Genomic DNA, 12,205 nt, shown 5'->3' on the forward strand with positions numbered 1-12,205 from the left:
CTAACGCTCATTATACACAAACCATTTTGCCTGAGGTTACTGCTTCTGCCATGAGCCTGCTGTCATTCTTTGATAAGATCAAATACAAATCCCTGAAGGATCGCGGGCCCTTTGATGAGATCGTGAGCGACGATGCGCCTCCAGTGATACAGGCCTTCCTCCTGTACCTTGCCAGATTGGCGCCGCCTGTTCACCGTGTCATGCCTACAAACTAAAGGTCCAAGGTCTTGAAGCGCAGGCTTAAATTTTCCGTCGCCTCGGGCCAGTTCAGGTGGAACTAGCTGTTTTTTTCTGAGAACCTCCTGCCTAGCCACGCGGTGTACCCTGAAGTGATTATGTCCCTTCTCAAGGAATATTTCCAAAGCCTACCGGATCGCATCCTTTACTCCCAAGCTTGGCATCGTTTGGGTCATAAGATCATGGAAATTACCCCGACGACACCTTGGAAGGATGTTCTTCCATACGTCTTCTTGCAGGAGGTCAAACAGCTACGACGGGATATGTTGGAAGGTCGGAGTTTGTTGCTGGAGCAGGTGCTCTGCACAATGAGGGAAAGTGCCACAATAAACGACGATGCCTTCGACTACCAGGTGCTCCTGACACTGTCTCAGTTCTGGGCTCCGGCATTGGTAAGGCCTCCCGTGCCCAGTGAGTGCCTGAAGTGTTCGTACATGCATGAGGACGTCAGCTGTCAGGGAGTGGCAATGGCCCTCTTTTATATGGCAAGGTGGGGACTCTTCATCCGCGATGATCCCTTCCAACAACTGAAGTCAACACTGAGCCAGCCAGACACGGCAACCCCAACTGAGGAAGAATCGGAGGAACATCTTTCTGACACCCCAGGTAACATATTAGAAGGAATGTGGCGCTACTTTAAGAAGAAAACGAGTAATATCTTCAGAAGAATGCGTAATCTGTGGAACCGTATTCGAAACAGAACTCTCACAACATGTTTTTGACACAACCCCGTTCACTGCAACATTTATGATAAGTAATAGGAAGTGCTAAAGTGATGTCTGGAAACATCCTTACATCCTCCACGTGAAGAGTTTTTCTCTTTTATCAATATTGATTGTTGTATGAATAGAAAAAAAAAATCTAGGCCAATAAACTGTTACGTTCATGAAGGTTATTGTTGTGTGTATGCATGTGTATCAAATACCGCTGTTCACTTCTGTGAGCTAATGTTCCTTTGAGTTTCCAGACCCTGCCACATGAAGGGCAGTGGTTCTCTTAGGGTCATAATTCTAACCTCCTGGGATAGTCCACCGTCAAAATCTGTTTCCGTTATTCAGTCTTTTTTTTCTCTCTCTCTCTCTTTCTTGATGTCAATGGTCTCTGAAAGTCATATATATCCTAAGATGTATTTTCCTACAACTTTTTCTCATCCTTATAACGATCAGATTATGAATCTACTAAATATGACAGAATGAACTATCAAATTGTCATGCATAAATATAATGTATTTCGCATGCAGTCTTTCTTGCTCAGGTGTAAAGCAGGCCTGTAAATAAGTTCAGATTGCGCCAGTGCAGCTGAAAAAAAAAGTAAGCTCAGATTGCACTACCGCACCTAAGAAATAAGCTCACATTGCACTAGCTCACCTGAAAAATAAGCTCAGATTGCACTAGCGTACCTTGAAAAATAAGCTCAGACTGCAATGCAGCGCATTTAAGAGCAAACGTGATCGGGAGCCTCAGTCATTTGGACTTGCGTCCTATAGGAATTTGATCTCATTTCATATTATTCAGAATTTTTGGTAACTGTATACTTTCAGAGGGTGGCAAAAGAACAATCTATTTATACTTCTTGCCCCAGGAGTCCCCTCTTATAGCCTTATGAGGCTCCTGCAGCACTCAGAGAGCTGGCCACCTCCACTGGTCGAGACCACAAATCAAAAAGTATTGTGATGTGTGTTCATCTATGTGCAAAGTGTGCAGGGCAATTGAGTTGTAAAGTTCTCGGTGTGTTGTTCTTCATGGCAGCTGCATTGTGGGCTTGAAGGGGTCTTGGGATATGATGTAACGATGTTTGTAGCGTCGTTATAATGATAATCTACCAATAACAACGAAAGTCATAACAATGAACTCGTTAAAGTTAGCAAGTCTTTTCAACTGTTAGGTTACGTAAGGCTTTCTTTTTTTTGGGGGGGGGGGAATGGACTAGTGTGTTATTTTCCTTATTATTCATGTTGCTTTACAACAGAAGCATATTACCAACCCAAGAAACCTAGCCAAACCTAGCCCAAGACGCTTAACCTAACTTATTCCAAGAACCTATTCTAACATAGCTCAATAAAGCTAAGCTTAACCTAGCCAAGAAACTTAGCTTAACATTGCCCAAAGAAACCAAGCTTAACGTCTCCGAATGCAACCTAATATTCTAAGATATTGCTGCAGGTTGAATTTGAGTTCTGCTAATTGTACTAAATCCATTTTTTTTTTTTTTATTTTCGTCGACATCTGCCGTTTTCTGCTGTTTCCCCATGGTAAAATAGTCAGTACTTTGATTTTTTGGCAGATTATTTCTATCTCATCTTCCTACACCCACTTTACAGTTCTCCTGCTTATTCTTTCTTTTCTTTCATATTTTTTCTTCCACCCCCTCCCCCTTCTTTTCTCAATATAAACATTCAAAGTCAAAAGAAAAAGAGATCTACAAAATCATATTACATGCATGTATATATAATGGTAGATACGGGACGGGCAATAGGAAAATTAAGGGTTCATGCTTCTCCAGACGGGCCTCGCTAAGCTGTTTTCCATATTCGGTTCAACGTGGCTCTGGATATCCACTTTTTCTCCAGTGAATTTCTTGATTTTCAGGTATCGGTCGCACAGGATAACCAGTTTCAGGAAGTTGGTAAAAGGGAAAAAAGAAAAGAATAATGCAATACGTTTCAGTGAACTTTAAAGTTTGCAGTGATCATTGCAGTACCTAGATATATGACATATTTGTCAAGGAATAATTCTTATTATTAATGATTTTTATTAATAATTTTTCTCGTGAAGTACAAGGTTGCGTTCACACTGTAAACTGCTTGGGCCTGTTCAAGAGGTCGGTGGTGATCAGGGTAATTACTACGTATGTTGGTCGGGGCTTTTGGACAAGTTGTTTGGTCAGTCGGGATGTTCATCAGGAAGGGTTAATCAAGGTAGTTCAACAGTTAAGTTAGCCTCAAGTGTTCAATAAGCGTCTAGGTCACCGTGAGCTTTGAATGTCATCGGTTGGTCAGATGCCTTCATCAAGTACGTTCGTTGGATGTGCAAAAAACAAAAAAACAAAACAAAGTTGTTTGGTTGGAACGTTCATTATCTTCGTTGATCGGGGGCGTGTGACAAACACGTTAAGTTGGGGTTTTTATGTACTTTGGTTGGTCGGGATGAATGTAAAACAGGTTGGTTGTCTGGGATGTTTGGTTAATGGAAGTCAAGGGTGTTCAGCGAGATGTTCAACGAGTATATCATATCGTTGAATAATAAGGCTCAGTCGCGACTATTCAACACCAGGCCCTCTTGTCCCACCCAAAAAAAGTGAGGCACTTCCAGTCTCTTTTTACTTTTTTTTTTCATGTTGAAGGCTCCAGTCACTTACAAAAGTCTACATTAAGTCTGGGCCTTAACTGAAATAGAGAATTATGAAACGGAAAAAGAAAAGACAAGGGAAAGTATTTACGAATTTTAAGGAAGTGAAAAACCTATCTTTTAGAATATGTCAGGTCATAGTAATTGGGAAAAACATGAGAGGGTAGAGAGTTCCAAAGCTTCGACGTGCAGTGAAAGAAGCATATATCAAATAGGCCCACCCTTGAGTAGCCGATGGCCACACAGTAATCACGTGACGCAGCAGCTTGCCAAGTATTGTGCCGTCTAGCTGGTGGTGTGGGTACACAAGCAGCCAGCTCTTGGGAGCTTTATCAACACTTTTTTTTTTTTTCTCAAGTGTTCAGCGAGGTGGGGCGGGCGTATTCAGCAGTCCAGGGGCTGAGTCTTGGTGAGGAGCCACTCATAGCCATCTTGGCGTCCTTGGGCGACCATCTCCCGGCCCACCACGTCCCGGATCTTGATGTTGTAAGCGTTCATCTGAGCACACTGTCAACATAGAGCCATTTTTTTTTTTTTTTTTGCATTACAAACAGAAGCCTTGACGTGTTACCCATCACATGTGTCAAGCTAGCATAGACAACTCATTATTTCTTAAGATATAACTTTATTTGGTATGCATTAGAGCTGTTTTATTATATATTCGCAGTTGCTTATTCCACCTTATCTAGTTAAGCGTCATTAACAGACGGAAAATGGCCTTGTGTACCAACATCCGCTCTGTCGCTCTCATGTACCATGCATCGAACCCAGAGCCTAATATCCACAGCCAAGCCCGACTATACCACTCTGTGGTTCACGCTTACTACTTTAGATTCCTTGTTTCAACCGACTGACAGTAATTCGTCCCCCGTATACCACACGAATGCAACTCATTCTATCCCACGCACACTTTCCACTCTCCTGAATGCTCAGGCCCTGATATACTACATAGCCTCTTTCACGCCATTCATTCAATTCCTACATATATTCAGGGAATGGGAAATCGAATTATGATGACCTCTTTTTAACTTTCTGGGGATGACAGTGACGTTATCATAGAACACTTCGATGTGGAGAGGAATATGAAACTAATCGACGTGACAGGAAGTAAGGGAAGTTTAGAGTTAGGATGATCGGGGTGGGGGGGGGGGGGAACTTTAGCATTATGCTACTAAACGTAAACGGGTCACTTGGGTGTAAGGTTCTCCCGCGCTTCATATTCACAAATCGGAATTTAAACAGCGACATGAACATAATGCAAAACACAGGAACACATGCATACACATACACGAATGCATATGAACATATTGACAAACACAGGCATAGACAAACAACCATACAAGACATAAGATGATAGAATGAATAAAAGGAGAGGCTTAACAGGTGAGGTTCGAAAAGTCACATAAACTCCCCGTCCACATAGAGAGGTATGTTCAACACTGTCCTCACCTGGTCTCGGGTCAGCATGGTAGTATTGATGAGCTTGGGTTCGTAAGGTACCAGGGTCACAGCCTCAAAGGTGAGGGACTTGCCACTGAAGACGTGCTGCCGGGCAGTGAGAGGTGGTCAAGGTCTGGTTCATGGTAGTTCGTATGATTACTTTACTTACCACACAACACGTTATGACGCGAGGAAATGCATTGCCATCACAGCTTGAGTAAACTGATACAAATGCGGGTTAATACAAAGCAACTTACCAGGGAAGACCTGAGGATATTGTGTATCCAGTACCTCAACACGAGCAAGGTGCAATGTATCTGCAAAGGCCTCATACGCAGCATCTCAAGGCCTGACGCCCTGCAGAGGGACTGCATGCCTGCCTCAGACCAACTCTTTGTTTGACAGTTCGAACACACGAGGTCCCGAGCAGGACACTGTGTGCTGGCTGTTGAGTCCGAGATCAATTCTCTGCTTCAGTCTGGTGTTGCAGGCTAGTGCATATTTCTTACAGCCAATGCGTGGCAATAAATGGCTCACTGAATGACTAAAAATTGGTTGTTTGTTGTGTATTTCACTTCAGAATGCGCTTGCAACTGTTTTTTATAGGACTAGTCATTCCTTTTTTTCCTGTTGACATTATCGGCCTAAGTGACCCTGTTAGTGACACCGTAAACCCAAAGTAATTACTCATTTGTCAACGCTAACGACACTCATTATATTACCGTCATCTACCGAGGGATCATAAGAGGAACACATAGGAATTCAAACAAAAGCAAAAGACCATTGGGTACTTTCGAGGCTGTTTGTGATAGTGGAAGATATCAGAAGCTCACAGATTTGTGTGGTAAAAGTTAGAAGGTATACAGATTATTCAAAGGGAATCACCTGCTAATTATTATCTTGACTATGGAGGCGCAAATAATGAAAATCGTGGACTTGAAGCGAAATATATATGAAGTCTGTTCTAAAGTGTAACTATGGTACGGCTTTCAACAACTCTACTTGGCAAATCGTTTCATAAGTTAACAATCCTGAAGAAAAATTACTTCGCTTCGTTCGAGGAAAATCGTTTGCCCACGAGTTTGTAACCATTGCTACGAGCAAAATCGGACGAATTAAGTCAAGTAATTTGATAGTTCAAGATTATCAAAGCCTTTGATCATTTTCAATACTTGTATTAGATCGCCTCTTAACCCCCCCCCCCCCCCTTTTTTTTAAGCTAGATAGGAGATAGGTTCGAGTCGTATAATCTTATCCCGTAGGATTTGCTTCTCAGTCTGGGAATCAGTGTCTCTTTCTCAGGTAGGGTGACCAAAACTGAACACAATATTCAAGATGTAGACGAACCAGTGAATTATAAAGAGTAAAGATGATTTTCCTGGACTTAAATTCAAAAGCTTTATCTATGAAATCATAGATTTTGCTCGCTCTTTTCACTGCTTCTATGCACTGCTTACTTACTTTGGTTTGGTCACCAGACATTATTACACCGAAGTCTTTTTCCTTATTTACCTTTTGCAGTTCAACGAAATTCATACTGTGGCTTGCCTTTTCGATTTTTTCAACTATACACTTGTCACTATTGAAATCTATTTGCCATTTATGAGCCCAGTTCATCAGTGTGTCTATGTCAGTATGAAGCTGTTAACGTTCAAGTTTATTTGTAGATCTATTACCCAGCTTTGTATCATCAGCGAATCTGATATCTTGCAATGCAACCCATCATCAATATCATTAATGTTTATGAGACAAGAGAAACTGTCTCAAGACTGATCCTTCTAGCACTCCATTTATTACGTCTAACCATTCTGAAGTTTGACCATTAATCATTACTCTTTATTTACGACCAGTTAACCAATTTCCTATCCACTGACGTACAACCCTATCAATAATATGTGATTTGATTTCTGCTCGTAATCTTTGATGCGAACCTTATCGAAAGTCTAGATAGACAACATCAACTGCTTTGTTTTCGTCGTACATGATGATTATAACAAAATAAATCATGCAGTTTTGTCAAACATGAGCGATTTTGTCGCAAATCATACTGAGAATAGTTTACTAAGTGTTGGTCCTCTAAATGGTTTACAGTTCTATCTCGGATGATGATTTGCGTAACTTTTCCAACTACAGACGTTAAGCTAACAAGACGATAATTTCTAGGCAGTAACTTACTATTGTTTTTGAATATCGGTGTTACATTGGCAAACTTCCATTCTTCTGAAACTTGTCCTGCAGCGTGACTAATTGAAAAGGGCAGTCAAGGGCTTAACCGTCTCATTCTTTGCCTCTTTCATTGTGCTCAGATGAAACTTATCAGGTTCTGCCGTTTTATTTACTTTCATTCATATAATTGTTGAAAGTATGTCCTCCGCTTTTATGTCAATATGTTGGAGAACTTTCCCCTCACTTATCAATGAAACTGGGTTCGGGACCTAGGTTGTGTCTTCGATCGTAGATACAGATGCAAAAAAGTCATTAATATTTTTGTCATGGCTTCGTTGTCTTGAATCAAGTCACCGTTTTTTTTTTTTATTAATGGATCTATTGACCTGGGCAACGACATTCTTGCTTGTAACGTAATTGTAAAAACTCCTTAAGGTTTCTTTTGATATCATCAGCAATATACGCTTCATATTGACGTTTAATTTGTCGTATAATTGTCTTACTTTACGCAAATTTGCATACCTTATTCTATCATGCTGGTTATTGGATTCTCTGAGTTTGTTTGAGCCACAGTCTTAGACAACATATTTTCCTTCCAATGCTGCTGTCTCTAACTCTGTCACTAACTCTGAGACTATATTTCGTATACTCTGAGCGTTAATATATCATATTTCTAGACAGATCTATTTGGAATGGTAGTTATGGAGAGGGAAGGGTCTGCTCCACACGAGCTGCGTTTTTTTTTTTCTTTTTTACCAAAACGCACGGGAATACTCACTAAGGAGCCTATGTACCAAAACGCACAGCTCCCACTTCGTTCTAGTGACGTCTGTACTTCATAAACAAACCAGACTGCATGTAGTAATGCTGCCATAGGTTTACGACCTCAACTCCTTCCAGTAAACCGAGGTTTATTTATCTATTATCGAGACTGAACATCTTATCAAAGAAGGCGTTCCCGGCTCCGATCCTGGGTGAAACTCATGAAATCATAAGATAATTAGTTTATCTCGGAAACGTAGAATAATTATGCCGGTGATATTTCTCCAACAGCTCCTTCGAGCTCTCCTTCAGCGCATCATCGTTAGTACCAACATGACAAAAAACAAGTTTACTTTCGCTAGTGCCACCACAAACCTGGTCTACAGCGTCGGCAGCATCATCTAACCCGGCACCTAGAAAACAAAACCGTTTACGGCGTGAAGGGTTTCTGGCCCAGGCTTCCTCCAGCCGTCCTCGGATCATAGAGTCGCCGACAAGCCTTACTTCGTGTGTGTTGTCGTCGTCACACAAAGCCCGAAACTTTTTTTCTTTTTGTAATTATGGGATACCGCATCTCGTCGCACTACTTGGAAGGTTCGGCTTTTCCTTGGCGAGAGAGGAGAGATTACTTTGTGGTGTCTCATCATCACCCACAGAGCTGCTGTCCGACGGTGATGGCTCACTCCGCGATTCTATCAGCAAGAGGGATTCGACGATGTCCTGAAGGACGACCTACACCTACCCTGTGTGTCAGCACAGTTATTATCCCAGCAAATGCTGCCAGCTTTTCCTCCAGGGTCCGTCTGTCCACGCAAAACTACACATTAAAGGCATCACAAGGTTATCATAAGACTAAACGCCAAACTTCCCACTACGAACAGATCACTGCTGACCTCCTGGTATGCTGACATAGTAAACAAAAGCCATATGGGACTAGAAAGTAAAGCTTATTAAAACAAAGTCACAGAAAAAACGCTACCGTCATGCTAGGCTTACGAGAGTTCCACGTTCCTTGTGCTGGGTTTAAGAGAGTTCCGCGTTCCCTATGATCTGCGCAGCGCTTCCCAAGCACTCGTGTAGGAGTATTTTTCTCTTTCATTTACCTCATAATATATAGCACATTTTAGCACTACAGAGTGATATACAACTAGCCAAACACTTCAACCCACACACACACAAAAGCCCTTCTTGAAGAGATGCAGTGATAGAAAACAGAAATCACAACAAAAAGGATATTAGAGCCACTCCAGTAAATTTTTTCAGAGGCAAATACAGGCTCGTTTGACTGATAGGGAGGATGGCGCCAAACTGTTACATAATGATTATAAAAACACTTCACATGACAGAAATTTCTCTGAAACTTTTGGGGGTTGACACAAAACCAATAATCTACTCCCGTCTGACCTGTGCACCATCCTACGCTCAAGCAAACAATAACATTGATTGCTCATCCAAACATGGCCGACGACGTACGTGATCACGTAACGCAAAGCTGCTCTACTTTTCTGGTCAAATGTAAACAACATTATGTGAATCTCGAATATCATAACTGGGATTGTCAACTCTGACGTCGATCGACCAAGAGCGGATACTCACCGGAGTCTCAGCTTCCACGACTGTAACGACATTTTCCAGACGGATGCCGAATTCGCCATCCTCGTAGTAGCCAGGTTCTGCCGACGGATAAAAAATGAGTATATATATAAGATCATTATCAATATGCATTATTAGAGATTTGATTTATATTTTGGTTCATCGTGCAATATTCAAGAAAAAAGATATCGAAAATTGACGTACACAACTGAATTTGCGTCTCTATTATTAAGGAAATATTTTTTTTTTCCCTGCAATTCCTCCCTCAGAAAAACAAAACAAATGGTGAGTCATGTTTATGAGGATGAAGAACATGAATATATCTAAGGTGAATCATGCATGGCAGGCAGCTTCACTGAGACAGACTGACACAGTTTGCAGGATGAAGCTTTATGACAGATTCCTGCAAAAACAAAGATAATCGGGAACATTAAAAAGCCATATAAACTAATTATGCTAATCATTGACTTGATTAGTTCCAAAACTTAAGGTGAGGAGGTGGGAGGAGGGGATATCGAGTCAATGATTGGCTATTCATTTCTTGGACATGTATTAACAATGCAGCTGTTATAGAGGAACATAAAATACACATACAATTACTTATGCTGATACATACATATACACAAGCACCTTTTTTCATTTCTGGTATATATATATATATATATATATATATATATATATATATATATATATATATATATATCCTATTCGTCATTTCCCACGTTAGCGAGGTAGCGTTAAGAACAGAGGACTGGGCCTTTGAGGGAAATCCTCACCTGGCCCCCTTCTCTGTTCCTTCTTTTGGAAAAAAAAAAAAAAAACGAGAGTGGAGAATTTCCAGCCCCCCGCTCCTTCCCTTTTAGTCGCCTTCTACGACACGCAGGGAATACGTGGGAAGTATTCTTTCTCCCCTATCCCCAGGGATAATATATATATATATATATATATATATATATATATATATATATATATATATATATATATATATATATATATATATATATATATACCAGAAATGAAAAAAGGTGCTTTGAAGAATGTATGTGAGAAATACTTAGAAAAGCAAATGGATTTGTATGTAGCATTTATGGATCTGGAGAAGGCATATGATAGAGTTGATAGAGATGCTCTGTGGAAGGTATTAAGAATATATGGTGTGGGAGGAAAGTTGTTAGAAGCAGTGAAAAGTTTTTATCGAGGATGTAAGGCATGTGTGCGTGTAGGAAGAGAGGAAAGTGATTGGTTCTCAGTGAATGTAGGTTTGCGGCAGGGGTGGGTGATGTCTCCATGGTTGTTTAATTTGTTTATGGATGGGGTTGTTAGGGAGGTAAATGCAAGAGTTTTGGAAAGAGGGGCAAGTATGAAGTCTGTTGGGGATGAGAGAGCTTGGGAAGTGAGTCAGTTGTTGTTCGCTGATGATACAGCGCTGGTGGCTGATTCATGTGAGAAACTGCAGAAGCTGGTGACTGAGTTTGGAAAAGTGTGTGGAAGAAGAAAGTTAAGAGTAAATGTGAATAAGAGCAAGGTTATTAGGTACAGTAGGGTTGAGGGTCAAGTCAATTGGGAGGTGAGTTTGAATGGAGAAAAACTGGAGGAAGTGAAGTGTTTTAGATATCTGGGAGTGGATCTGGCAGCGGATGGAACCATGGAAGCGGAAGTGGATCATAGGGTGGGGGAGGGGGCGAAAATCCTGGGGGCCTTGAAGAATGTGTGGAAGTCGAGAACATTATCTCGGAAAGCAAAAATGGGTATGTTTGAAGGAATAGTGGTTCCAACAATGTTATTTGGTTGCGAGGCGTGGGCTATGGATAGAGTTGTGCGCAGGAGGATGGATGTGCTGGAAATGAGATGTTTGAGGACAATGTGTGGTGTGAGGTGGTTTGATAGAGTGAGTAACGTAAGGGTAAGAGAGATGTGTGGAAATAAAAAGAGCGTGGTTGAGAGAGCAGAAGAGGGTGTTTTGAAGTGGTTTGGGCACATGGAGAGGATGAGTGAGGAAAGAATGACCAAGAGGATATATGTGTCGGAGGTGGAGGAAACAAGGAGAAGAGGGAGACCAAATTGGAGGTGGAAAGATGGAGTGAAAAAGATTTTGTGTGATCGGGGCCTGAACATGCAGGAGGGTGAAAGGAGGGCAAGGAATAGAGTGAATTGGAGCGATGTGGTATACCGGGGTTGACGTGCTGTCAGTGGATTGAAGCAAGGCATGTGAAGCGTCTGGGGTAAACCATGGAAAGCTGTGTAGGTATGTATATTTGCGTGTGTGGACGTATGTATATACATGTGTATGGGGGTGGGTTGGGCCATTTCTTTCGTCTGTTTCCTTGCGCTACCTCGCAAACGTGGGAGACAGCGACAAAGTATAATAAAAAAATAAAATAAATATACATATATATATATATATATATATATATATATATATATATATATATATATATATATATATATATATATATATATATTGTAGGTGTGTGTGCGTGTGTGTGCGTGTGTGTGTGTGTGTGTGTGTGTGAGTGATGGTAACCACGAGAGAAAAATGAAACACGGTAAGACCCAAGCGCACTTCCTTGTGATAAGTACATCATCAGCAGAGATACACAGTAGCCTCTTGTGTCTCTCCTGACGGTCTATCAATCACACGAAAGTGCACTCGGGACTTA

The 12,205-nt window shown here is 41.2% G+C and overlaps 1 protein-coding gene across 1 annotated transcript in view; it reads right to left on the reverse strand.

Moving 5' to 3' along the window:
* Positions 1 to 3,665: 3,665 nt before the first annotated feature.
* Positions 3,666 to 12,205, reverse strand: part of LOC139755428 (xaa-Pro aminopeptidase 1-like) — a 39,006-nt gene continuing 30,466 nt past the window's right edge. Inside the window, exons 15-17 of the mRNA XM_071673727.1 lie at positions 9,549 to 9,625; positions 5,034 to 5,129; positions 3,666 to 4,091 (exon numbers count right to left, since the gene is read on the reverse strand). Coding sequence (XP_071529828.1) covers positions 3,969 to 4,091; positions 5,034 to 5,129; positions 9,549 to 9,625 — 296 coding nt within the window. The 3' untranslated portion in view covers positions 3,666 to 3,968. The remainder of the gene's footprint in view (positions 4,092 to 5,033; positions 5,130 to 9,548; positions 9,626 to 12,205) is intronic.

This window comes from Panulirus ornatus, chromosome 19, assembly GCF_036320965.1.
Source record: "Panulirus ornatus isolate Po-2019 chromosome 19, ASM3632096v1, whole genome shotgun sequence".
NCBI lineage: Eukaryota > Metazoa > Arthropoda > Malacostraca > Decapoda > Palinuridae > Panulirus > Panulirus ornatus.